The sequence below is a fragment of the Solanum stenotomum genome, chromosome 1, assembly GCF_019186545.1.
Source record: "Solanum stenotomum isolate F172 chromosome 1, ASM1918654v1, whole genome shotgun sequence".
In the NCBI taxonomy this organism is placed as follows: domain Eukaryota; kingdom Viridiplantae; phylum Streptophyta; class Magnoliopsida; order Solanales; family Solanaceae; genus Solanum; species Solanum stenotomum.
In genome coordinates, this window is record NC_064282.1 from 50,089,453 (window position 1) to 50,114,932 (window position 25,480).

Genomic DNA, 25,480 nt, shown 5'->3' on the forward strand with positions numbered 1-25,480 from the left:
CATACTAAACGACAGGTAAATTCTTTCTTGTTCAGTCCTGCAGGGTTCTAACATTCCCAACGAATAAAGTGGTGCCAAAACCCACAAGAGAGTTTAATTATCAGTGCAAACCAAACTCGATGGAAATGGCGGCAGAGTCGTCATCGGCGACGGAAAGTGGGTTAACGGAGAGAAGGGGAATACCAGCGGCGTCATTTGTAGAAGATGTTCAGTCCTATCTCAATCAATCTGGTCTCGATGTCAACTCTGCTCTTGCCTTTCTCCAAGAAAGGTCTCTCTCTTCCCTGTGTGACTATGATCTGCTTCGTAACTAATGCTATTTGTTTTTATTACTTGATATCAAATGCAGGTCAGTGACTCGTGTACTGTAGAATTTTAGGTTTAGTTTATGAGGTTTCTGTTGGTCTCTTTGGTGTTGTTTAGTTCAGGGTTTGCTTAATTAGGAGTTATTATCTTATATGATGTTAAAGTTTCAATCTTTAGGGATCTTATGACTGCTTGGGAATGTATGTCGTTTACATAAATTTTTAGTGTGCTGGAGAGTTTTGGCATGAATATCTGAGTTTCTTTGTTTTTGTTTTGTTTGTTTACTTCAGGTTTTGCTTAATTAGACATTAGTTGTACTCTACGATGGGAGAGTTCCATTCTTTAGGGATTTTGTAATTGCGGGTACACTTACAACTTTTGAAACTTGGTAACTTTGTATTATAACACAATAGTACATGGGCAGTACTAAACCTTATATACAGATGAACTCCAAAACTCCACTGTTCTAAATCTAAATTGAATCTAAAACATCAATTATAGAGGCAGTTTCATTTGAGTATAATTGATTGCACCAAAAACATAACAACAAAATGCAGTTGAGTTTAACTTTTTGCATACTATTCTCTATGCTCTCAAAACACCTAGAACTTTCTGCGGGTACACTTATAACTTGTTGTGTCATAAAGTTTGAGTTAATCAAGTTTTGTGGCAGGGTGTAGTGTTGAGTTTTTGCTTCAATTTATGAATTTCTTGGTTTTGTTTTGTGTTAATTTTCTTTAGGGTTCCTTGATTATAAGTTAGTTTTTTGCTACATGTCACGATTTGAGCTAGAACTGAGCTCAATCCATGAGTAATTCCGCAGAACAGAGAGAAGAGAAGGAAGAAAATAAGAGAATGTAGGAAGAAGATTGATATTCATATATTCGATAAAAAAAATGATGAAATGCAGTACAAACAACTAATAAGGACACTGTCCAGCTAATGTGTAGGGGACATGTGGCATGCTTTTGCTAGGTAACATAAATCACAAAGGACTACTAATGCAATTACATGAAAATCATATTCTGGAAATACAGATGGGCTAAAACATATTATTGTAAACTACTTGGGCCAACAACAAAGTGTCTTGAGCCTTTCCTTCTCTTGGGCTCAAACTTGGTTCCTGGTATTCTCATATCATGACATTCCACCCCCCTTAAAATCCTTCCTCAAGGATCACCAATTCAGAATCTCAGATAGCAGGAAGTTGTAATCTTCCCAAGTTGCCCTCTCTGTGAGCAAATTAGCCCACTACACTAACACTTGAGACACTGCTGCATTTCCTTTCTGCACAACTCTACTATCTAATATGGCTACTTGTTCAACAAGAGGCTGGCCATATGCTGAGCATAAAGGAGGATCAAGAGCAGGGATCACATGAGCACCAGTTTTTTTCTTCAACCAGAAATATGGAATACAATTCTTGCTGATGAGGGAAATCTCAATTCATAAGCTACAGCACAGCTTCCTGATCACTAGATAAGGGCCATAGTAAAGTCAGTTTGAGGTTGCTCCTCAATGCAACAATAATCTGCCTGTAATTTCAAGTAAATGCAGTCCCCAGTTTCAAATTCTCTTAGTCCTGTTCTTATTAGCATATAACTTCATTCTGTGCTAAGCTTACTTTGAGTGCCTTAGCCATAATCTTTCTTTCTTGGAGCCACTGGTCCACCTCAGCTCCTAGGATAGAGCCACCTACTCAAATGACAATTGTGGAGGATCATAGCCATACATCACTTTGAGTGGAGACATCTTAATGGCAATATGGTTATTGGAATTATACCAAAACTCAGTTCAGCGGAAGCCATTTGTGCCAATCATTTGGCTTATGACTGCACATGCATCTCAAGTAGTTCTCCGGACATTTATTTACTCCCTCAGTCTGGCCATCAGTTTGGGGATGGTAAGTAGAGTTAACTTCAATTCACTCTTAAGGTCCTTGAACAGTTCCTTTCAGAAAAGGTTTAGAAACACTTTGTATCTGTCACTATTTCACTAACTTGTGGTAGACCATGGAGTTCGTACACATTCTTCGTATATATTTTAGCAATTCGAACATCATTAAAAAGATGTGCTAGAGACAAGAAGTGAGTATTCTTACTGAATCTGTCCACAATGACAAAGATATAATCTTGCCTTCAGACTTGGGGAGGTGTTCAATAAAATCCATGGTGATGTGCTCCGATGCTTTGTCTGGTACATGAAGTGGTAGCAACAACCCTGGACAAGTCACTTATTCACCCTTGCATCTTTGGCAAATGTCAGACTGTAGCACCACTTTCTTGATGTCAGCAAGACATTTTTGACCAGTGACTGCATTGTGGCTGATATCCCTGAATGACCACCAAGTCTAGAAGAATGAATATGAAGCACCGGTTGTTGTCTCAAGTCAGTCTGACTTCCCTCCCAAATCCTGCCTTTGTATCTAAGTGCCCTGACTCATGGTAACATCAGTAACTATAGTGAGATCAATCACTGCTTGAGCTATTAGTGGAGTCACTTCTGCATCATTTTCATAACTCTTGCACACTTCTTCCATTTAGGCTGTATTTGAGAGATTAAACAACATGAACTTGAGTCATCTTGTACCCTTGATAAAGCATCAACTATAGTGTTTCTAACACCCTTCTTGTGGTGAATCTCATAACTTAAGCCCATCAATTTTGACTGTCCCTTATGCTGCAATGAAGTGGTGTCTTTTGTTCTTGCAAGAACTTAAGAATAAATGATCAGTCTTACTAATGAAACGGTGAGGATGCAGGTTGTGTCTCTATTAACAAATAATATTTGTTATCCTTTAGTTTAAGGAGTTTGTTATTAATTCCTATTTTCTATCTATCTGTTGGTTCTTGTATTCTACTACTCATTGATTCATTTAAGACTTCTAAACTTTCCTGTATTTTAGTATTTTTATTGCTTTGTATCTTATCAGATTACTATGTAACTTAGCGGGTTAGTATTTTTCAGTTCTGTAGCCGCTCTATATAAAGAGCATGTTGTTCATGAATAAAATCATCTTTCCTCTTCTACATCTCAAACCTTTATAGTCTCCACTTGTCAACTGCCACCAATAATGCAATGAGTTCCTTCTCATATGCAGAAAGGCCTTGATATTTTTTACTGAGTGATTGGCTAATATAGGTCAAGGGCTGGCCCTCTTGCATGACTACAACTCCCATTTCGGTGCCACAGACATTAACTTCAACCAGAAAAAAGGGACATGCCGAACACCAACCTTTCCAACTAAATCCAAGGTGAGAACCCTTTAATTGATGATGTTTTCCCTCATCAACAAGCGGTGGCTGACAACGCCCCTGAAATAGCGCATATATAAGAGCTGCTTGAATATGGGTTGTGTCAGCCTTTTTTAATTGGCAGATCACAAAAGGCAAGCAAGGCCATTTATCTTATAGTTGGATGCACAAATCCCCTCTCCGCCCGAGAAATCCTTTTGCCTGGATTCCATAGTGATTGAAAAGTTGGATCTACATTGGATCTCACACGAATCACCCCATCTATCCTGCTAAGGGTACCCTCTTGGCCAATCCCAAAATATGAATTGTGGATGAAATGGAGGCTCTCATCTAGAGTCTTGTGTGATAAGAAGGTGTCACCAAAACTGAAAAGACAAGTTCTAAAGGGTGATTGTTAGACCAACTATGTTGTATGGGGTAGAGTGTTGGCTAGTAAAGAACTCTCACGTACAAAAGATAAAGTTGCGGAATAATAGGAAGGATAGGATTAGAATCTGGACAAGGTAAATGTGGATTTTGTAGAGATTAAGATGCGGATAGTGAGGCTGAGATGGTTTGGGCATGTGAAGTGGAGATGTACAAATGCCCTAATGTGGAGGTGTGAGAGGTTGACTATGAATAGTTTCGGGAGAGATAGAGGTAGGCTGAAGCAGTGTTTTGGATGGAAAAAGGCGACAAGGATCTGCCTCGCCTCGCCACGAGGCGAGAGGTCGGCGCTCACCTTTTTGAAGTGATGCACCAATCAATTTCGAAAGCCTAGAATATTTAATTGCATATATAAATAACAAAAAAAAAACATATTAGCAAATATTTCAATTCAAAAACTAAAAGTAGATAGCAGATACTATAGTCTAGAACTTGAATGACTTAATAATTCATATTAATTTGATGCCATTGAAATTGTTGTTTCTGGGTAAATAATTACTATATGAATTAGTACATAACTAAATTGAATTGGGCAGAAATAAAAATAGAAGGACTAGAATTTTGTTATAAAAAAAATGGGCAGACTGCAGAAAATAGAAAACAGAGTATATAAAAGAGTCTTAAAAAAACAGAGGAATGAGAAGCTGTTCACAGTGGCATACTGGGTAAGAGTTGCGAAAGAAGAACAAAGTGTTGACTGTCACGAAGCAGTGGAGAAAGAAGAAGAGTGAAGATCAACATAGTAGATGTACTTGAAGTCTGAAGAGAAGTGTTGAAGTCTGAACTTTGGAGAAGAAATTCGCGGTTTGTGGCTTTGTGCAAATAAACCCTAATATTGCCTTTTTAACTTTTAAATCGATGTCATTTAAAAAAAAAAAACAAATGGCGACGGCTCTATCGCCTCGCCGCGTCGCCACTCCCCTATTCTCGCCTTTTCTCGGCTTTGCGATATCGCCTCGCCTCGCTAGTAATAGCCTAATAGGCAACAAGGCCTCGCCTTGCCTCTCACCAAAGGCAATAGGGTGAGCGCCTTTCACAACACTGGGTCGAAGAAGTATTGGGGAGACGAGACATGACACAGTTTCCGCATGCCGAGGACATTACCGTAGATAGGAGTTTGTGGAGGGCATGGATTAGGGTGGAAGGTTAGTGGGTAGTAGGGCATTGTCTTGCGTATTCTTGCGTACTATTAGTCGTAGAATTACTTCGGTAGTTTCTTGGCCTTCGATTTTATTGCTATTTAGTGTTTGTTGTACTTTGATTATCGTATTATTTTATTGTAGTTACTGTTCAGAATGATTTGTCATATTTTCTATAGTATTTGCCATGGTTTCCTCACTTCTGTTATTTATTTTTACTTCTACTGCTCTGAAATTTTTTTCCTGGAGCCGAGGGTTTTTTCAAAAACACCTTCTCTACCTCTAAGATAGGGGTAAGGAATGCGTACACTCTACCCTTCCTATTTTATGGAACTAAACTGGGTATGTTATTGTTGACGGTGACTTATCAATGCCTAGAGCCACACAGACAGAAACTTCCATCGTCTCCTCTTCTCCCACATGTTTTTCTTCTCTTTTCTCCTTCCTCTTGTATGATTGGTACTGGATCCTCCGGCCATTCTGTGCCCTCCCAAGTAGTGACATTCGTTGTCTTTGGCTTACATTGATGATCTGAGAAATATTTCTTATGTCATCTATTATATAGTCCCCTTTCTCTCAGATTTGCCAGCACAGTGTTTGGTTTGAAGGGAGCTGATGGTCTAGGAACAAAAGGTTTAGATTGTGATGACTGGCTATGTCCCAAGTAAGGGACTATGACTCTTTGGTTTTGTGGGGTATTTTGGTGGAGTAGAGAGCTATCAAGAAAGATTTCATGAGCTGAAATCCTAACCAGTCTGGATCCAAAGCCATAGTCCGGTCTAACATTGCCAAATCTGTGACATACTTCCACAGAGAACAATGGCCAGTTAGTGCCTTTTTTCTCCAAATGTGACTATCAAACCAAATGTCAGCCTTCTCCTTCATATGGACTGACACAGCTCATCTTATTTTGGTCTGAAATTGATGTATTTCAAAACTGCTCACATTTTCGTAACCAACCCCTGGGGTTAGTACCATTGACTTCTGGAAAGTTGATTTTGGCTTTGAAAGAATTAAAGACAGGGTCATGGTGACAATGATGTTTTGGATAGGCAGAGGAAGCAAGGGAGGGTTGTTGTGAGGGAGAGTAACAGTAGGTAGTGGAGTATTGGACACAAGAGGGGTATTTGAAATCAATGGAACAGTAGACATGGGATTAGTATGAAGAGGGGAACTCTGGCCGTATTCTTCTCCAAATCAAGCAAGAATTGGTTCAAGAATCCAAGAACCTAATCCTTCTCAAACTTGGTTTCCATTCACGCGTCGACTTCCACTTGTTTTCTCCTATTTCCAAAGCTCTTTCCATGCGTGCAAATATGGTAATATTTCCATGTTAGTTTCTTGTTCCTTGATCCATGTGATTAGCCATACTTGCAATTCCTCAAGGAATCCTTCATACACTTGGAATCTGCTTTGCCCCTGATCAACAGTCCTGATTCCTTCGATTCTTGCAGTGTAGTTCTGTAATCAACTTTTGCAATAGACATGTTAAGGAACTGGTTCTTCAATAGTTAGTTGTCATAAACACTACCAGTCCTTTTTCAGTTGGTTCAGCTTACAAGACATCACAAAGATCAGTCTCTCAGAGTAGTGGCTGGCCCTGGAAAATGATCTGGAAAGTCAAGATACCCTTCAAGGCTGCATGTTTCACTTGGCTACTAGCCAAACAGGCCACACTCACCCAGGACAACCTTATGAAAAGAGGTCATCAGTTTTGCTTTAGGTGCTCTTTTTGTGAATGTGAGATTGAGACAATAAATCATCTCTTTCTACATTGTAGAGAGACTGTGAAGTTATGGCAGATTTTCATCAATTTAAGAGGCATAAGCTGGATTATGCCAAGGAGCATCGAAGAGGCTCTAGCTTGCTGGAATAGAGATGGGAATCAGTCGGGACACAGGGAGAGATGGAAGATTGTCCCAGCCTGCATTTGGTGGACTATATGGATGGAAAGGAACCAGAGATGTTTCGAAAACAAGAGTTGCTCTCTGCAGAAACTGAAGATGAACTGTCTAGTCCTTTTCTTTTTTTTGGTGTAAACATGAATATCCTCAAGAAGAAGAGGATATTCCTAGTATTTTAGATTATTTATGAATCCTAGTAGGGACACCTCTCCCTCTGTAATTTTGTTGTAAGTATTACTGGAATACTTTTCTGAGTATTCCTTTTGTTCATAATACAAGTTAACTTTTTCAAAAAAAAAAAAAAACACTACCAGTCCTTATTTGAGATATGTTCAATATCTGGTTCTTGCATCATGTTTGTTAGTCATCAAAACTTCATATGGAGCATAGCTCACGGCTCCTAGCTCCTAGCTCAACTATATATAATAATGCACTATCAGTTTTAGTTCTATTTAATAAGGATTCTCAGGTAAAGCTACCTATTGTTTTTTTAAAAAGGATTCTCACGCTTTGCTAAAATCAATAGAGCGTAAGCCTTGATTTCTTGTTCTTCCAAGTTTTGTAGCCTTGTAGGAGTCTCTTCATTTCTGAAACGATAAAATCACATGGGATTTTTTGGACAAAATTGGAACTCTCTTGTTTCTTTTGTTCTTTAATGATTTGGCCTGTATACTAGAACTCATATATCATAAATTTGTAATCCTATCCAATTTGGGTTGCTGTATCTGAATATTTGTCACTACTAAAAGTTATAAGCCCCAAAGCCATGCATATCAATAGTCCTGCTTTAAAATATATGCAAGTGGTTAGTTACGTATGTTCTCCTTTAACTTTCAATATATAGTTTTTTAATGATAAATTCATGTCATCCATTGCAGACTTCAGCAGTATAGGGTGGTTGAAATGAAACTTCTGGCTCAGCAGAGGGATCTTCAGGTACATGTTCTTGTCTTATTTTCAAATTTAGTTCTATTCACAACTAAGTCTGTCCTGATGTGGATACCGACATTTGATTGGTCCTTGGATTAATGTGCTATCATTGTTCTGTTTTTTAGAGAAATTAAGTGGATAAGTGTTCACCTTTCAGAATTTTAATGGTTGATTCTTGTCAGAAGGCACATGGGAAGTTTTAGAACCATGCTTAAGTTCCGCGTATTTTGCTGTTGATTTCCAGGAATATTATCAAGACAATGATGTGATTAGCCTTTTCATCAGATTGAAAGAAAAATAAAATATGGTAAATCTATGTTACTTATGAGATCATATCAATTTTCCTACAAATTTTCAGACTAAAGTTTTATGCAAGAGGAGTAAAGATTGTCCTTTCGCATTTTGTTGCTACTTGCTTCATGTCAAAGTTATGAATAGGGCTCAGATTTACTAGTTAGACCCCAACATATGAGGATTACAGAAATTACATCACTCTACAGATGAATGGCTTCTCCTATAATTTCTTATAAGTGGAATTGCCTGACCCTCAAAGATAGCTTATGCATCGCAGAACTATAGAATGTTAAACTTCTCCACTTCTGCTAGCTTCCGATTGCCAGTATGACTGCCTCATGTTGTGAACGTATTGGTGCCGTTCCCAATATAAAAACCCACTGAAATAAGGATAAGCTAAGTTAGCCTGCCTCTACAATTCGATTGACTGTTTGTAAAGATATATGTTGTGATACTGATTAGTCCCAAAGGTTTTCCCTCGAATGTTTAACATCTTCATGCATGCTTTCACTAATGAAGTCAGATTCTATGATACGATTGGTAAAAATCATACTGAAAATGTCTCAGTTTTGCTAGGTAATGCTTTCATTTTGTTCTACTCAGATTTGTGGAGAGTCTCTTATCCTTGTTTCATCTATGCCAGGCAAAGATTCCTGATATAGAGAAATGCTTGGACATAGTTGCTACCTTGCAAGCTAAAAAGGGCAGTGGTGAGGTTTGTTCTAGTGCTATGTTTTTTTTTTTTAAATTTCAATTGAAGGTCTCACCACTCTTTTTTATGTGCACATTATCTGGTAGTTGACATCATATCATTTTGACTATTCCAAATTCGGGACATGCATGTTTGCAACATTTGCAAATAAATTTTCTGAAGTTGACAAAATAATAGTCTGATCACCCTTATCAGACACAATAATTTATCGTACAGTGGTGAAACAATTCAACGTATTTACTACTTTCTTACGGTAGATGGTTTTGTTAAGGACATTTTAAGGTGTTGGAGACTCTTTTTGGTATTAGCTAAACTTTGGGACTTGAAGTGGCTGTATAAGATATTAATTGGTGGATTTGGTTGAACCAAATGGTCCCTTTAGTCCTGATACTTAAATTTGCATATTTCCATCTCTAACATGAGCGACCTTACCCAAGGATTAGAACAAAGACGGTAATAGTGATGCAATGATTCAATGAACATGAGCTGAAAGAAGTTCATGATTTGGAGGAGCTGGGTACACTGTGTTTTCATGCCATTTACACTAGCTTATGGCATACTATTAAATAGAGATGATGTTGAATTTGAATATAAATGTTTACCTCTATAATGTTAGGTGAAGTGCACAAGGACCATCAAATTCTACGCAGTTCCATCTAAGCCACAAATCTTTTGGTTGTGCTTATGTAGCTATCAAAACGTGAAATGATCTCAATTTGACCATTTTGTGAATTTTTGTTGTTTCTTTTAAGCTTCACTAAAGTCAAACCATGGAAGAATGTTCTCTGCAATGTTCTTAAAAGAGAAAAGTGCAATAAAAAAGCAAGAATTAAAAGTGCATGCTTCTTTAAGTGGGTTCGAACTTTGCTGTACACAAAAGCCTGGTATTTGAGTGGGGAGTATAGCGAGACCCATTATCCACTGAGTTCGAATCATGCGCCCATAAGCCCTTGAGAATTTCTCGGTTTATCTAAAAGAAAAAAAACATGCTGCTTTAAAATGAAGCATCTAACTTGTTGAAAATACAAAATAATACTCCCTCTGTCCCAATTTATGTGGTACGGTTTGACTTGACACAAGGTTAAGAAAAAAATGAGGACTTCTTAAACTTGTGGTCTAAAACAAATCTTGGATATTTGTGTGGTTATAAATCATTTTATTAAGGGTAAAAAGAAAATTTTATAGTTAAATTGTTTTCAATTATGGAAAGATGACATTCTTTTAGGGACAAAACTAAAAAGGAAAAGGTGCCACATAAATTGGGACAAAGGGAGTATCAATAACAAATTGCTCTTGTTGGGATGACTTTGCAAGTTATTGTTTTGAAGCTTCATTGCTTACACATGAAGCGATAACCCATCACTACACATCACTACACATCACTTCATCGTTTTAAGCGCTGAATTGGTGGCTTTTAATTACACTGTTCACCTTTGCCTTTTGGGAACTGCCTCACTACTGTAGCAACTCATCTATACTTAATCATAGTCTCTCTCGTTGAGTTCATTATGACCACATAACTGTTTCCTTGGTTCGTCAACTATTGCATTCATCCGCCATTGTTCGCTGCTGCAACTGTGGTAAGGAAGGAGTTGAATTCTGGGAATGTGTTCTCTTTAGCCTGTACTTACTACCTTCAGATATTTCTCTCCCACTCCTCTCGGAGTCCCTCACTAATTATATTGCAGTTTACTTCTTTGTGTTGGGCTCAAATACTGCTGGCTATTTGAGAAACATAGAAAGCTTGTAAGCTGTTATGCCTCTTGACCCTTCTTAGAGCTAACTTTAGCAATTTTTGAGTGAATTCCTCTACAATCGCCATCTACTACTATACCATCGATTTGGATTCAGGGACGAAGTCTCTAATTAATCTCTATTTTGATGGTTTGTAATTGCTTTGGTAACACAATATCATGTTTGATGAGATGGTGGTTTTAATTATTTCTGTTTCTTTACCATGTGAAGCAATTCACAAGTTACTATCTTTGTTGGAACTTGGAAGGATGTTTATTGTGTATTGCTGTGAGGATTTGGGAGGGGAGAACATGAGGATGTATTCTTTTCTCAATATGACCATGATATTGTTTTTGTTACTTCATAAAGTTTATTGAGATTTCGGCGAAGTAAGTCTAGTATTTTAGTGGAGAAGGGTAGAGGGGTGGGCTAAGTTGCTCGGACTCGGGTGCGGGTGTTCGATACGGGTGTAGATCCTTCATGATCTAATTTTTAAGATTCGGGGATATGGATCCATGTATGGATACAGGTGCAGGGATTGGCCTAAAAATAATTAAAATATCTAAAAATAGAGTTATAAAACCTAAATTATGAGATATTATGAGGAGAACTTGAGGAGAATCTTGGAATGAGACTAAAGAAAAAGGAGTGACATAGAAATTTCTATTTAAAAAGTTAATCCATTCTCTTTAATTTCACCTTAGCTTTTGTATTGATTACAAAAATCATTAAAACTGTCTGAACTTTCCCCATCGATTTTGGTCAGAGTACCCAAAATTGGTTGACCAAATTGGACACAAATCCCACACCCACTCTCCGAGCAACTTAGGGGTGGGTCCATCATCCCCTCCAAAAGCTGTGGTTGGTCCCATATTTTTGGGTCATTAGAAAAAATCTATTGAGGCGTCCTTTTACTTCATAGATCACGTAAAGAACTTTATGTTAGCTTTATCACTACTAGTATATCTACTATCTATCTAGTTCTACTTCTATCTACTTCAGCTACTAATATATAAGTGGCAATAAACACACACCACATGGTCAACATGTGTGCTTATTCGAATTATCATTGAATTATAGGATATTTATGTCAGTTAAGGCTTTCCATTTTATAGTTTCATGCTTTGATGATGTTGTACTAAAGTTACAATTTGTGTGCCTTTTTCCTTGTGGACAAAAAAGACTATATCTGTAGTTTTTTTTTTTAATGTGGGCCCACTTCATTCATTTCTTGATATATTCTACATATTTTTAGTTTAAGATCATAAGATTCAAAAGTCTTCTTTATTTTCTTGAAATCCTTTGTCAAGTTAAAATTAGACAAACAAATCAAAATAAAAGGAGTATTAGTTCTCTATTAACATGAAAAGTTAAGCTTTTAAATAAGTACTTCCCTTTGTCTATTTTTATATGTCCAGTATTGGTCGCATAGCCCTTATTGAACAATAAGTAAAATGACAATTTTACTATATCATCCTTTGAATGTAATAAATTCAATGTTTAGAAAAATAACTATACTTAATAGTAGGGATAAGAGTCTGAAAAATACCTCAACTTTGGCCGAAATTGTTGTTACGATACCAAACTTTGATGAGGACCTATTACCTCCCAGACTATTTAATACCGTATTTTAAACATATATATTTGCCCACGTGGACATAAAAAATAATGCAAAATTATAAATAGTAATGTGTCCACGTGGGCACATATATACCTTTAAAATACACTATTAAATAGTTCAGGGGGTAAAAAATACACTATTAAATAGTTCAGGGGTAATACGTCCTCCATAAAGTTTGGTATCGTAACAATAATTTCGGCCAAAGTTGGGGTATTTTTCAGACCCTTATCCCTTAATAGTAAGAATAAACTAGGAACGAAGTAATAAGTTCTCTTAAATTTTGAACTGGACAAATACAAGTGGATGTCATTCCCACAAGTATAAGACAATTACAATACTGACTTTTGTTGCATTCGTATTATAAAATGCTCCTTGGCACAGTTATCGAGTTTCTTCTCTCTCCTACTTTCTAAGAGGGTGATCCACCCTGACCAACCCTCCGGTGATCCTTCCAATTGTTGAAAACTCTCTTTTCTTCTTTTTTAAAAAAATAACACAAACCTTCTTCATCAATGGAAGATTGTATTTATTTTGCGTTGGTTTTAAATCTTTTGACATCACACGACTAAAGGGGACAACAAGAGAAAGGTATGAATGGACTGAAAGAAGCAGAAAAGCAATCATCTGAACTTCTTTCGGTAGACAATTTATGATCTGGGTCTCTCAAGTTTTGCGGGAAGATTTGAAAACAAAAGGGAATGTGGTTAGAGATGGAGGAAATCAAAGGATAGGGCAAAATTTTTTTGTGCCAGAAATTACAACAAATTTGGTAGGTATATTAGCTTGTGAGAGGAAGAAGAAGGTCTGTCATTATTATCCCAGAGCTAATGTTCAACTCAGGTTGGGAGGCTATTGTAGATAAAGTGGGAAGATGCATTGTTGTAAGGAGGGTTGAAGAAAACAGAAATTTGCACAGATTGATTGATAACAACATTCCATATGCAGAGTCTCTCAGAAGTAGTAAATGGGCTAGCAATAAAGAAGCTGAGGATAATGTGGTGGCATCTTTAATGAAGGGGGCCCCTATCTACATTGATGAGAAATCTAACACCTTTGGTGAAGTCCTAAAGAAAAGTTTGGTGGGGAAATTCGAGAATACGACTAACCAAATGGCCACGCTATGTGATGTTAGGAGATTGTTGAATAGGATTTGGAAGATAACACATGGGCTTAACATTTATGAGATGGGAGACGAAATATTTTTGTTCGAATTTGCAAGTCGAACAAGGTCATTGGAGACTCCATTGGAGGATGGGTCGAGACGGAGGAGGAGATAAAACTCTGTAGCCATCAGAGTCCGAAGTGATGAGTCTAAAACACCTAAGGAGGTACCATTGTCAGTGTCAGAATTATCTCCTTTATGCAACTCTGGACATAGTCACCGACAAGAATCAACGTCGAAGAAGACAAAAGTCAAAACTGTCAGCCTTTGAGTCATTACACGATGGGTAATGGAGAAAACCCTGCAGGTGGCAATTCTGAACCATGTGTTGTCACTGCAAACACGTGAAATTTCAGAAAATTCAAATTTGAAGTTGGGCCAGCCTCCTGCGGGTAAAGGTCCATTGCTTTCAAATTTTAAAGCCAAAATCCTATTCCAAAAGAACCCAATCAAAAGATTGTGGTGTCACGTGAGGAGCAAGTAAGCACGACAAAAGGTTTAAATGAACTCAAGGAATTAGCTTTAGTGTTATCAAAGGCGAAAAGCGCAAAAATGCTCTAAGGTCCATTTGGGCTTTAAGCGAAAAGCGCAAATAAAAGCATGGACTTTAATGAAAAAGGCGCAAAGGGAGAAAAAAAATACAAATATATGTGTTTAGTCCAAAACTAATAATTATAAAACATCAATGACAAATATATGAACAAAGAAATTGATTTTTTTATTTGATTAACGTGAAATATCAATTGTTCAATGTCGCCTCTTCAACATAGACTCATTGGCAAGGATAAATATGCCTTAGAACCTTGATGATAACACTGAAGCGCACATAAAGCGAGGTGAAGCGCTCACCACGTTTTAAGCCTCGCTTTAGGGCTTAAGCGTGCTTTAAGCGCGCCTTTGACAACACTGATTAGCTTCTAAATTCCTTAAACCCTTCGAAGGATGGGAAGGCATGGCCGAGACATGCAGCACACCACACTTGTTGGAGGAGGTGAACGGAGGGGAAAAAATAAACTCGTATCCAGAGGATGAAGCAGGCAGGAGGAAAGAAGTTGGTAATGAAATTCAAACAGAAAGAGAAGAGGAAGGTACAGGGGGCCACAACATGCAAAGATCAGAAGGAAACCTCCAAATCCAGCAAATTCACGCTGCAGAACCAGTGAATATCCAAACCCCCTTCACCCATGAAGAAGCCGAATCAGACGCTTCGAACTGGGTCAATTCCCACATATTGGAACTGAGCAACACTTACGGGGTTTCTTTCGAGGGTTTCAGAAAAGAAACTTTAGAGCTCCTTATGAAAATTGATGAGAGGAAATTTGTTCTAGATAAAAAGGGTCAAGCAAAGACAACCTCAACTACAAAAAGCAGAGGCATTGGAAGAATGAATTAAAGAATTTAAAGTCCTGTTTGAATGAAGAAGTAGGAGGTGGTGGGAACAGGGGGAGAAATCTAAGCTTAACTTACCAATGAAAGTTAACTTAGTCACTTGGAATGTAAGGGGACTCTATAAACCTAGCACCAGAGTCCTGGTGAAGAACTTACTTCAGAAATGGAAAGCAGATGTGTACTGCTTCCCGGAGACAAAGTTGAGTAAGAACATAGAAGATATTGATAAACAGTTATGGGCTTGTAGATGAATGTGATGTGGATTCATGGAAGCAGAAGGTAGTGGGGGTGGGGGGGGGGGGTATTTTGTTCATGTGGGACAGCATGATATGGACCGGAAATCAGATTGAAATGGGGACACCATTTCATCACGTATGAATTCATATCAACCCAAACTTCTTTCAGTTGGTACCTCACTAGGGGTGTATGCTCTTCATACCAGGGAGGAAAAATTGTTGTGCTGAGAAGAAATATCAGCAACCAGGGAGCTATGTGGTGGGGGACACTGGGTGGCTTGTGGTGATTTCAATACCAACAGAACCATGGGGGAAAGAAGAGGGTGTAATAGAATGACAAATGTGATGACTGACTTTGCTCAATGGATATATGGAGCATCATGATCCCCACATGATTGGAGGGAGATACGCATGGTTTAGGGGTCCAAATCATCCTGGTGCAGCTAGACTAGACAGATTCTTCTTCTCCATGGAATGGGAGGAGACCTTTAACAACATCAGGCAAAAAAAATCGCCTAAGGTAATGTCAGATCATAGTCCAGTCTTACTGGAAAGTAGAAATTGGAGCAAAAGAGGTCAAACTTTAAGTTTGAAAGTTGGTGGCTAAAGGTGGAGGGTTTCAATGACATGGTACAAAATTGGTGGGATGAATTCGTAGTACAAGGTTGCCCTGATTACAAGCATAGTAGCAAACTAAGGATGTTGAAACATAAACTTGAAGTCTGGAGCAGAGCTACTTTTGGGGAAATGAGAAGAACAATTTGCTTGAAGAATTGACTAAACTTGATTTGTTGCTGGAAAGTAGAGAACTATCTGAGAGGAGATGATGGTGAGAACAACAATTGTAGTTGAACTGGGGGAGTTGGCCAAGAATGAGGAGTCCAAATGGAGACAAAAATTCGGAGTCTTGTGGCAAAAGCAAGGTGATAACTGGTGCTCCCAAATGCACACGCAAGTGTACGTGGTCGCAGAAGTAATTAATGACTCTTTTAGAACCGAGTTATCGAACCCAAAGGACTTACGATCAATTTATATCAATTCTATTAGTTCCACAATTTAAAGAAAGTATTTTCACAAACTTGTATTTTATTTAATATTACTATTGCGAGTAATTGAATTATAAAAGTAACTAATAACGACAACTTCAATTTCGGTGATTTAAACAACTAAGGGACAATTCTAGGGCTGCAACATGCTTAAGGTTTCATGTATCACATTTCATGCATGAATTAACTATGGTTATCGAATTACTGATTTACGAGGTTGATTTTATGATCATGATCTCTCGACCTCTAATCGCCCACTCCAATTGACTGTCTAACTACATCGTTGAGCGGGTATAGACATGCTCAATTGGCGAGCATTTATATTATATCCTGTTTTATTCGGTGATTGTCCGGGTGTCAATCCTAAACACGAATTTGAACAAGTGATATGCAAGAGAGATCGAGCTCTTTGTATTCTTTGGTCTATCTACCTCTCCGTCTCTCGAGTTCAAGAATAGACAATATATTTATCTCAATGGTGGCCAATCATGAAATACTAAAATAAGGATACAAAAGTAATTTAAGCGATAACCAACATTAATTCAAAGCAATCGATGTTCAACAATTACCTGTAGCTACAACCCCAAAACAAAGGCTTTTAGCCACTCATAATATTCAGCCTTGATTTTTGTCGTGCTCGTTTCCTTTCGCTCCCATCACCTCTATTTAGCTCATAATCCTTTAGGAAACCCTGCATATGCTAATCATGTAGGTTAGTGTGCATTCATTGCTATATTCAATCAAAACTATCAATTATAATCAAGCACGTCCTCAAAACATAAGGCATATACAGGTAATTCGTAGTAAATGGGCGTATAAATACGCCCAAGATCACCACCCAAACTTTAGCTTTTGTTCGGCCTCGAACAAACTCTCGATTCTCAACTCATCATTCACGCCTTTGGACTCATCTACCTGCATTAAAATCAACCATACACATTTAATCATGCTTTTGTAATCCACACTTCATGCAACAAATTAACAATGTAGTTCACATTTTAGTATACCAATTAACACCATATAGCCTCAATGAATGACTCTTCATATAAGAACACACCAAAGTACAATTCACCCAAATGTGCATCATGAATGCCCTCTTTAGTATAGCTTTCCAGGGTTGACTCAACAACATTAGGGGCCTAAAGCAAAACTTAAGAGAGGGGCCCTAATATTTTATTTTTTTCATCATATATACTTTAATTTAAAATTACTTTTCTAGCTATTTTATATGTGAAATCATCAGGTATTGTTTTATAATCAATTTGTTTTAATAATTCCTTTACAAATGATAATATAGCTAATTCATTTGATCTCTCTTAAGACATTGTTGATCTTAAAGAAGATTTAATCAATTTTAATTTCAAAAAAACTTCTTTCGGCTGAGGCGGTTACAGAAACTGTTAACATTATTCTATAAGCAATATGTGTATTTGGAAAGAATCAAGTCTTTTTATTTGATTGAGTATTTCCATTAGATTATTTTCTTCTACTTGTATTATTTCCCTTAACACTTTTAGTTCAAAAAACAAATCTAAACCATCAATATCAGAATAACTATTATGTGTTAAAGAAAGTTCAATGTTAAGACAATGTCTTTTAAATTCTCATCATCTAGTGATCTCAATATTTTACCACTAAATAAGAAATTAAAAATATTTTCATATGCTTTTCAATTGGTTCAAATCTATTTTGAAGTGAAAAATTAGTTTGATCTACTCTATATATATAAAGCAATCAACTCTAAAAGATTCTTCAAGGGACTTTGTCATTTTGCTCTCCATATTTTCATCAAATTGTTTCGTACGAAATTCAGGTTTATTTTCATCTCATATGCAATTTCCTTAGTATAAATCATAACACTCATCATATAATTTTTTTTAAAAATAAAATATATAAGTAATTATTTTTTTTAAAATGGGGGCCCCAAAATATATGGGGCCCCAAGCAATGGCTTTAGTGGCCTAGGGGTTAAGACGGCCCTGCTTTTCACTCATCATGTTTGTATATTGTATTTCAAACCAAAGCCTATTTTTCAAAGTCAAACTTTCACTCTCACAAATGATGTTCTTACATATCCTAACATAACATAGGCTTGCCCTTAGTGTACTTTAACTTTCACAAAGCATTAATCATGGAATCAAGAAGACTTAAATTTGGTTGTCATGGGTAAATTTTTCACCTCCCTTTTATAATTTTACCACAAAAAACATTTCCACCCTACTTCACTTCTACCATTGTTTTCATTTTGCTTCTTGACACAAGGATAAACTTTTGGATCAAACAAAGCCATGATATCAATAAAAAGAGATTCGGCTCAATATGTGGCTAATAACAAAAAAATAAAGGTTAAAAGTCTCAATGAGGCTAGCATCCTTTGATGCTCATGCTATCATCACCACCTGGGCTCCACAAAAAATTACAATATCATTAACTATTTAAATTCAAACTAAATAAAATTGTCTTATACTTGAGGGAATGATTTTTACTTTTATTCATCCTGTTTAAAAATTTAATAGATAAGTTTGTACTTTGTTCCTAATTTATTCTTATTCAAAACATTGGATTAATTACATTTAAACAATGATATAGTAAAATTGTCATTTTATTTATTGTTCATTAAGGGCAGGGTCGGCTCTATGCTTTGATTTTTAAGGCATATGCCTTAGGCGGGGTTTCAAATTTTTAATAAGAATAAATTATGTGTTAATTTTTTTCATAGAAAAAATTTATTATACCTGATAAAAATTATTTTTTAAATATATATATATATATATATACCCATTTTGTTTTAATTCTCATCTTTATTTATAATTTGTTAATGTATTAACTTATAGAATTATGTCCACAATTCATATAATGATTGTCTCAGTGAAAAGATGTTTTTCAATATTGAATTCATAAAATCTTATCTAAAACTAATAATTAAAAAAAGATCAAAAAATCATTTATAATAAATATTAAGTAATAATTTGCATTTAAAAAGTGTAAGAAAAATAAATTTTAAATAAATACATATGAAGTTTGTTTAAATTTTAGGCCTCTAATTAAAATTTTGCTTTAGGCCCCCGGTTACGTTGAGCCTCCCCTGATTAAGGGCTATGCAAAGTCGGACATATAAAAATTGACAAAGGAAAGCACTTGTTTAAAAGCTGAACTTTTCATGTTATTAGAGAACTAATACTCCTTTCGTTTTAATTTCTTTGTTTGATTTTGACTAGACAAAGAATTAAGAAAATAAAGAAGACTTTTGGATCTTATGATCTTAAACTTAGAAGTATGTAGAATATATCAACATGTTCTTTGATCTTGTGTTGTTATGTGGAAAGTTAGAATTAGGAAGCTATCAAAAAGAAAAAAAATTCATTTCTAATTATTATAAAAAAATATTAACTCAAGGTCGATGTTGGGTCCATGCATAGCACGGGCTCCTCCTAACTAGTAATGGATATTCAATAAATGGCCACATTGCTGACACCATCTCTGTAAGAATTTAGTTTGTGTATTCTGAATGCTTAACTGATCGAGCAAGAATTGAAGAAATTGTTTGTTAATTGGTCGATGGTGTACTTCATTTATGAATTGAACAAGAACTGAACAAATTCTGAAATGTGTATACTAAAGTGCGGTACAGGTATACTCTATTTTTGTAGCTTTTTGGTGTTTTTAGAAGGTTGAAGTACTATACGACTCTTACACCTTAATGAAAATGGTATCAACACAGATGAGAAGTCCACATAATATAGTTTGGCCACAATTTTGTTTCCTTGATATGTAAATCATTTGAAAGGTCCTTCCATTAAGTTTATTCCTCTGGTTGGCTGCTTGGTTGCAGGCACTAATTGCTGATTTTGAAGTGTCAGAAGGGATTTATTCTCGGGCAAGAATTGAAGAATCTGATTCGGTGTGTCTATGGCTTGGGGCAAATGTCATGCTGGAGTATTCATGTGAAGAGGTATCTGTCTGGTAGTTGAACGAGACCTTCCTGTAGCCTTGAATACTGTGATATTTGTAGTGCTAATCAAGAGATATTGTTGCATGTTTGATGGAGCAGGCTACTACCCTTCTTAAGAAAAACTTGGAAAATGCAAAAGCCAGCTTAGAAGTTCTTGTTGCCGATCTACAATTTTTGAGGGATCAAGTGACAATCACTCAGGTCCATTCTGCTTTAACTCTTATGTCGGACTATAACTTGGGCAGTGTTTCGCTGGCAATAAATTGTCTTTACATTCTAGTAGTTGGTTTTCATTTACTTCAAACTTGTGTTGCATATGCTATACTATGCAAGAAAATGATATTGCTTTATGTCCAAAAAAAGAAATTGATTTGTAAATACCTGTGAATGCATCTAATGTTAGAAGTGAGCAAATTTTTGAAGCAAAAGCTTTTAGTAGCTCAAGATCTCACTTTTCAGATTCCATTGTGGAAGTGACAATTTTTTCTGAAGAATTCGCCATAATATATACCTAATGGTATCAAAAGCGTAAAGCACAAAACTACTCTAATGTTTGTTGGGGCTTTAAGTGCAAAAAGCAAAAAAAGGGTGGGTTTATTGAGAAAAGGCGCAAATGGAGAAAACATACAAATATATATATATATATATATATGTTTAGTCCAAGACTAATAATTATAAGCATAAATAACAAATATATGGAAAAAGTAATTGTTTGTTTTTATGATAAAGTGAAATATCAATGCTTTGGCGTCACCTCTTCAGGAAATGCTCATTCACAAGGAAAAAGTATGTCTTAGAGCCTCGATGACATAAGTGAATTGCACATAAAGCAAGGTGAAGCGCTCAATGCATTCTGAGCCTCACTTCAGAGCTTAAGCGCGCCTTTGATAACACTAGATATACCTGATCCATGCATAATCTATCTATATTACTTCAAAAACATGGAAGTCCTGAGAAATGTTGATTGAACTTTTTGCCCTTCATTAAAAGACACTACTATTGGCAAAATTATCATTTACTATTTTCCTCAAATAATTGTCATTTAATTATTGTCCTAATATTTTAGAACTTCGAAATTAATTAAGTTAAAACTATTAAATCTCTACTTATTTGTAAGATAAAAACTCTAATAAAATTGTCTAAAATTTGCTTCTTAAATCTCTCCTTATTTGAACTATATTAAAAGTCATAACATTTAAGACTTCAAAATCAATTACAATTTGGTTAATTTATAGCAATTATTTCAATTCTTTTTATACGTAATATGACTTTTTGCATGGACTTCTAATACTAACCAAATACCAATTTTCTAGCTATTGTTGACCCTTTTTTTTTTATAAAAAATTCCAACAATTAACAAAAAAATATACTTTACATAAACAAACAAACAAACAAATGAAATTCCTTATATGAATAGTTCCCTTATTTGACATTCTCATCCATCTCTTCGTCTCCGTAGATAATAGACCCAAGATGTAGTTAGATTTCTTAATTACGAGAAAATTCTTGAACAAGTGAAATATATTAAATATGAAAATATCACAGCACACTACAATTCTTCTTATATCTAGAAGTAAAACTGAAAATTTACAATTCAAAATTGATATGGATTAGGTGGACCAACTTTTAGAAACTCTTTCGCCATTGGTAATTTTTATAAAAGAAGAGTATCTATACTAGATAATGAATATAAGTCAAATAGGCGAGATACCCCTTTTAACCATGTGTTGAGCCTTTAGAAACAATATTACCTTCCTTGGATAGGGAGTGAGAGCTAAGTTGCTCGGACTCTTTGTTTTTTGTGCCACATCCGTGTCGACACGACATGGGTGTGGGATTCGTGTCCGATTTGGTCAATCGATTTGGGTACTTTAACCAAAATCAATGGGGAAAGTCCGGACGGTTTTAATGATTTCTATAATCAATACAAAAGCTAAGGTGAAATTGAAGAAAATGGAACATCTTTTATATAGAAATTTCTATGTCACTCCTTTTCCTTTAATCTCCTTCCAGGATTCTCCTCATGTTCTCCACATAATATCTCATAATTTAGGTTTTATAACTCTATTTTTATATGTTTTAATTATTATTAGGCGAATCCCCGCACTTGTATCCATACATGGATCCATATCCCCAAATCTTAAAAAATAGATAATGGAGGATCCGACCTCTAGATCCACACCCGTATCGGTCACCCACACCTGAGTCTGAGCAACTTAGACTGAGATTGCCCTGCCACTTCAGTTTAAGAATATCCCACATATCTAAGGTCATTGTCTTGGCGTAATGATCTAGAACTGCATGATAGGGAGAAAACCAATCAATACCCAATATGATGTCGATATCTACCTTATCCAATATAATTAAGTCTACCCACGTGTCATGTACATCCTAGTCAACCACACAAGATTGATGTAATCGATCCAACACTACGAACCATCTATGGGTGTAGAATCATGTACAAACATGGGGAGATTGACAAAGCATATCCAAATCCAAAACAAAGTACGTAGGTACATACATAAAAGGTTGTAGATCCATGGTCGAATAAAATTGTAGCATGTCGGGAGCATACTGAAACAATACCTAGGAAAATCCTGGTTACTCCAATAGTGTTAGTTATTTGCCGATGTAATATTCCCAACCACCATTGCATTGGTCCATGGTATGCAGGGCTATTCTTAACTACTATATGCACGTCTCTATGAATGTTTTCATATAGCTTTGTATAAGTATCCTTGCCAAAATCCTTTAATTAAAGAATCCTCCTTCCCTCTTAGTTACAAATAATATTATAGATCCTCAATTCAGTCTCCAAACATCTTATAACTTAAATTCGTCAATATCTACCATTGACTGCCACTTTAAATGTTCTTGTTGTGTAGTACCCAACTTAGCCTTTCAATATCAAACGAATGCTATACCAACGTTGCCATTATGTTACCCAACTTAAACTATTCAAATTTTCTTTAGTACTTCTCAATGTGCCTCAGATGCATCAAGTCAAATCGGACCACAACCATCTCAACACCAAATCCATATGAATGCAAATGAAATGCAATGCATTGACCAAAAACATGTATACACCCACTTCCTCATTTTGGAGAGTCGGGATCCATGGGACTTATGCGGTCTATATACCCTGTCGAAACCATTTCTCATCAACACAAACACCGGTACAATTTCCCATCTGCATAATAGCACTCGTTGGAATCATTTTCTATCGACTTTGCATGATATCACTGGCCGGAAATATTTCCTATTTGCATAATATGAATAAATTTCACAAATAGCTTAATGGGCAATATTAACCTTTACTTATCATGCAACAATAAGTATGAATATGTATGAATAAATACATAACATGAGTTCATCAATCGACCCTACAACCAAGGATCATATGTCTCCTTTCCTAATTTTGCTGGCTATGGAGGGTATTAATCATATGATCAGGACAACGAACGAAAATGAATGGTTCAGAGGCTTTGTGGATCCCAAACAAATGCTGGGGATGGATGTGAAATCTCTCACTTACTATATGCCGATGATTCTCTTGTTTTTTGTGAAGCTGTAGTGGAGCAGATGAGGCATCTCAAGGAAATCCTATCTATTTTTAATCTGTTTCTGGCTTTCATGTTAATTTGAACAGAAGTTCCTTATTTCCTGTCAATCAAGTAACAAATTTGCAACTTCTTGCAAGAAACCTAGGATGCCAGATGGGGACTTTCCCAACTAAATATTTGGGGATGCCATGGGGGCTAAAAATAAGTCAATAGAGATATGGAATGAGGTTATTGAGAGATGTGATAGAAAACTGGCAAGGTGGAAAACTCAATAATTATCCTTAGGAGGAAGACCTACACTTATTGACTCAGTGTTGGATGCCTTTGGCAAGGCAACAAAGTGAACAGAAGCATCAACCTGGTTAACTGAGAAGCACTAACCTTACGCAAGAAGCAAGATGGTATGGGCATCAAGAATCTGTGGCTGCACAAGAAGTCTTCTACAAATATGGCTATGGAGGTTCAGCATGGAGGTTTTAGCACTATGTAGAAATTTCATCTCACAGAAATATGGAATGGAAAACCAATGGATTACAAAAGAAGTCAGAAGCCCTTATGGTTGTGGTGTCTGGATGATAACCCTTGGCAATCAGTGGCGAGTTTTCTGGGACAAAGTAGAGATCACAGTGGGTAATGAAAGTAAGACTGAATTTCGGGAGGATCAATGGATTGGTGGTCCCAGTTTGTAGTCCACCGCCCCTGTTCTATATATATTAAGTCTCCAAAAACATGCTAAGATAGATCAAGTCTGAAGTGTACAAGGTTGGGACCTAACTTTCAGAAGAGCTTTCAGTGACTGGGAATTTGAAAGTCTTACCTCAATGCTTCAGCTCGTGGATACTTTTTGAGGAATTACTGAGAACATAGACCAATTTAAATGGAGGTTAGACAGGAAAGGAGAATTTTTAGTCTAGTCTGTCTACTACAACATGAACCACACAAGTCATCAAAATGTGTCTTGGCCTTGGAAGCTTATTTGGAAAGTCAAGGGTCTACCAAAGGTATCATCTTTTGTTTGGTTGGTGATGAAGGCCTAACTCAAGATAAGTTACAAAAAAGAGGTCTTTAGATTTGTTCAAGATGTCTCTATTATGTGGACACAAAGGTAAAAGTAATGAGCACCTTTTCCTTCATTGCAAGACAACTATAAATTTGTGGCACATGTTCTTTAGTATATTGAGGAAGCTGAGTTTTGGTTATTTACACAAAGTTCTTTAAAGTTGTATAATCATTAATATAGGTAACATGCGCAGAACGTGTAGTATCATGAAAAATGGATACAAAATTTTGACTTCTTCTTTGTATCGGCAATAGGTCTGAAAAAAATATCTAAAAGTATCAAATTTAGATATTTGTATCCTGTCAAAGTAAGGAACCATGACATATATGTTTGGAATAGATTCCATCTTGAGAGAGTTGAAAGAGCATCTTGTTGTTTCTTTTGTTTATTTTTCACATCTGCATAATTTCAGCCACCAGGTTGTTGCTATCTTTTACATTTTGCTTATTGTTTAAGCTGCTGTGTCTCAGGTCACGATTGCCCGAGTATACAACTGGGATGTGCATCAATGCAAGTTTCGACAAGCTGCCAGTCCAAAAGAATCATTATAAAAATCTATGTACGTGGTGCTCACTTTTGCTGCAAAGAGTACGAGTTAGATCTTTGTTCATCGTTTTAGGTTTGCTTGCTTTGCACTCTCCTCTAGCAGGATCCTGGATTATTATTCAGACCATCAGTTGTTGGGCTTGTAGCAATTTTGTAAGAAAGCAAATATTTATTGGTGAGTCTGTGTATTTACTAGATGGTTAGGA

General features: G+C 36.3%; 1 protein-coding gene across 1 annotated transcript; it reads left to right on the forward strand.

Moving 5' to 3' along the window:
- LOC125842287 (probable prefoldin subunit 3) lies at positions 1–25,480 on the forward strand. The gene is made up of 6 exons (XM_049521566.1): positions 1–271; positions 7,908–7,965; positions 8,897–8,968; positions 19,986–20,105; positions 20,205–20,306; positions 25,199–25,480. Exons 1-6 carry the CDS (start codon positions 120–122, stop codon positions 25,277–25,279), a joined length of 585 nt encoding a protein of 194 aa, XP_049377523.1. The 5' UTR covers positions 1–119; the 3' UTR covers positions 25,280–25,480.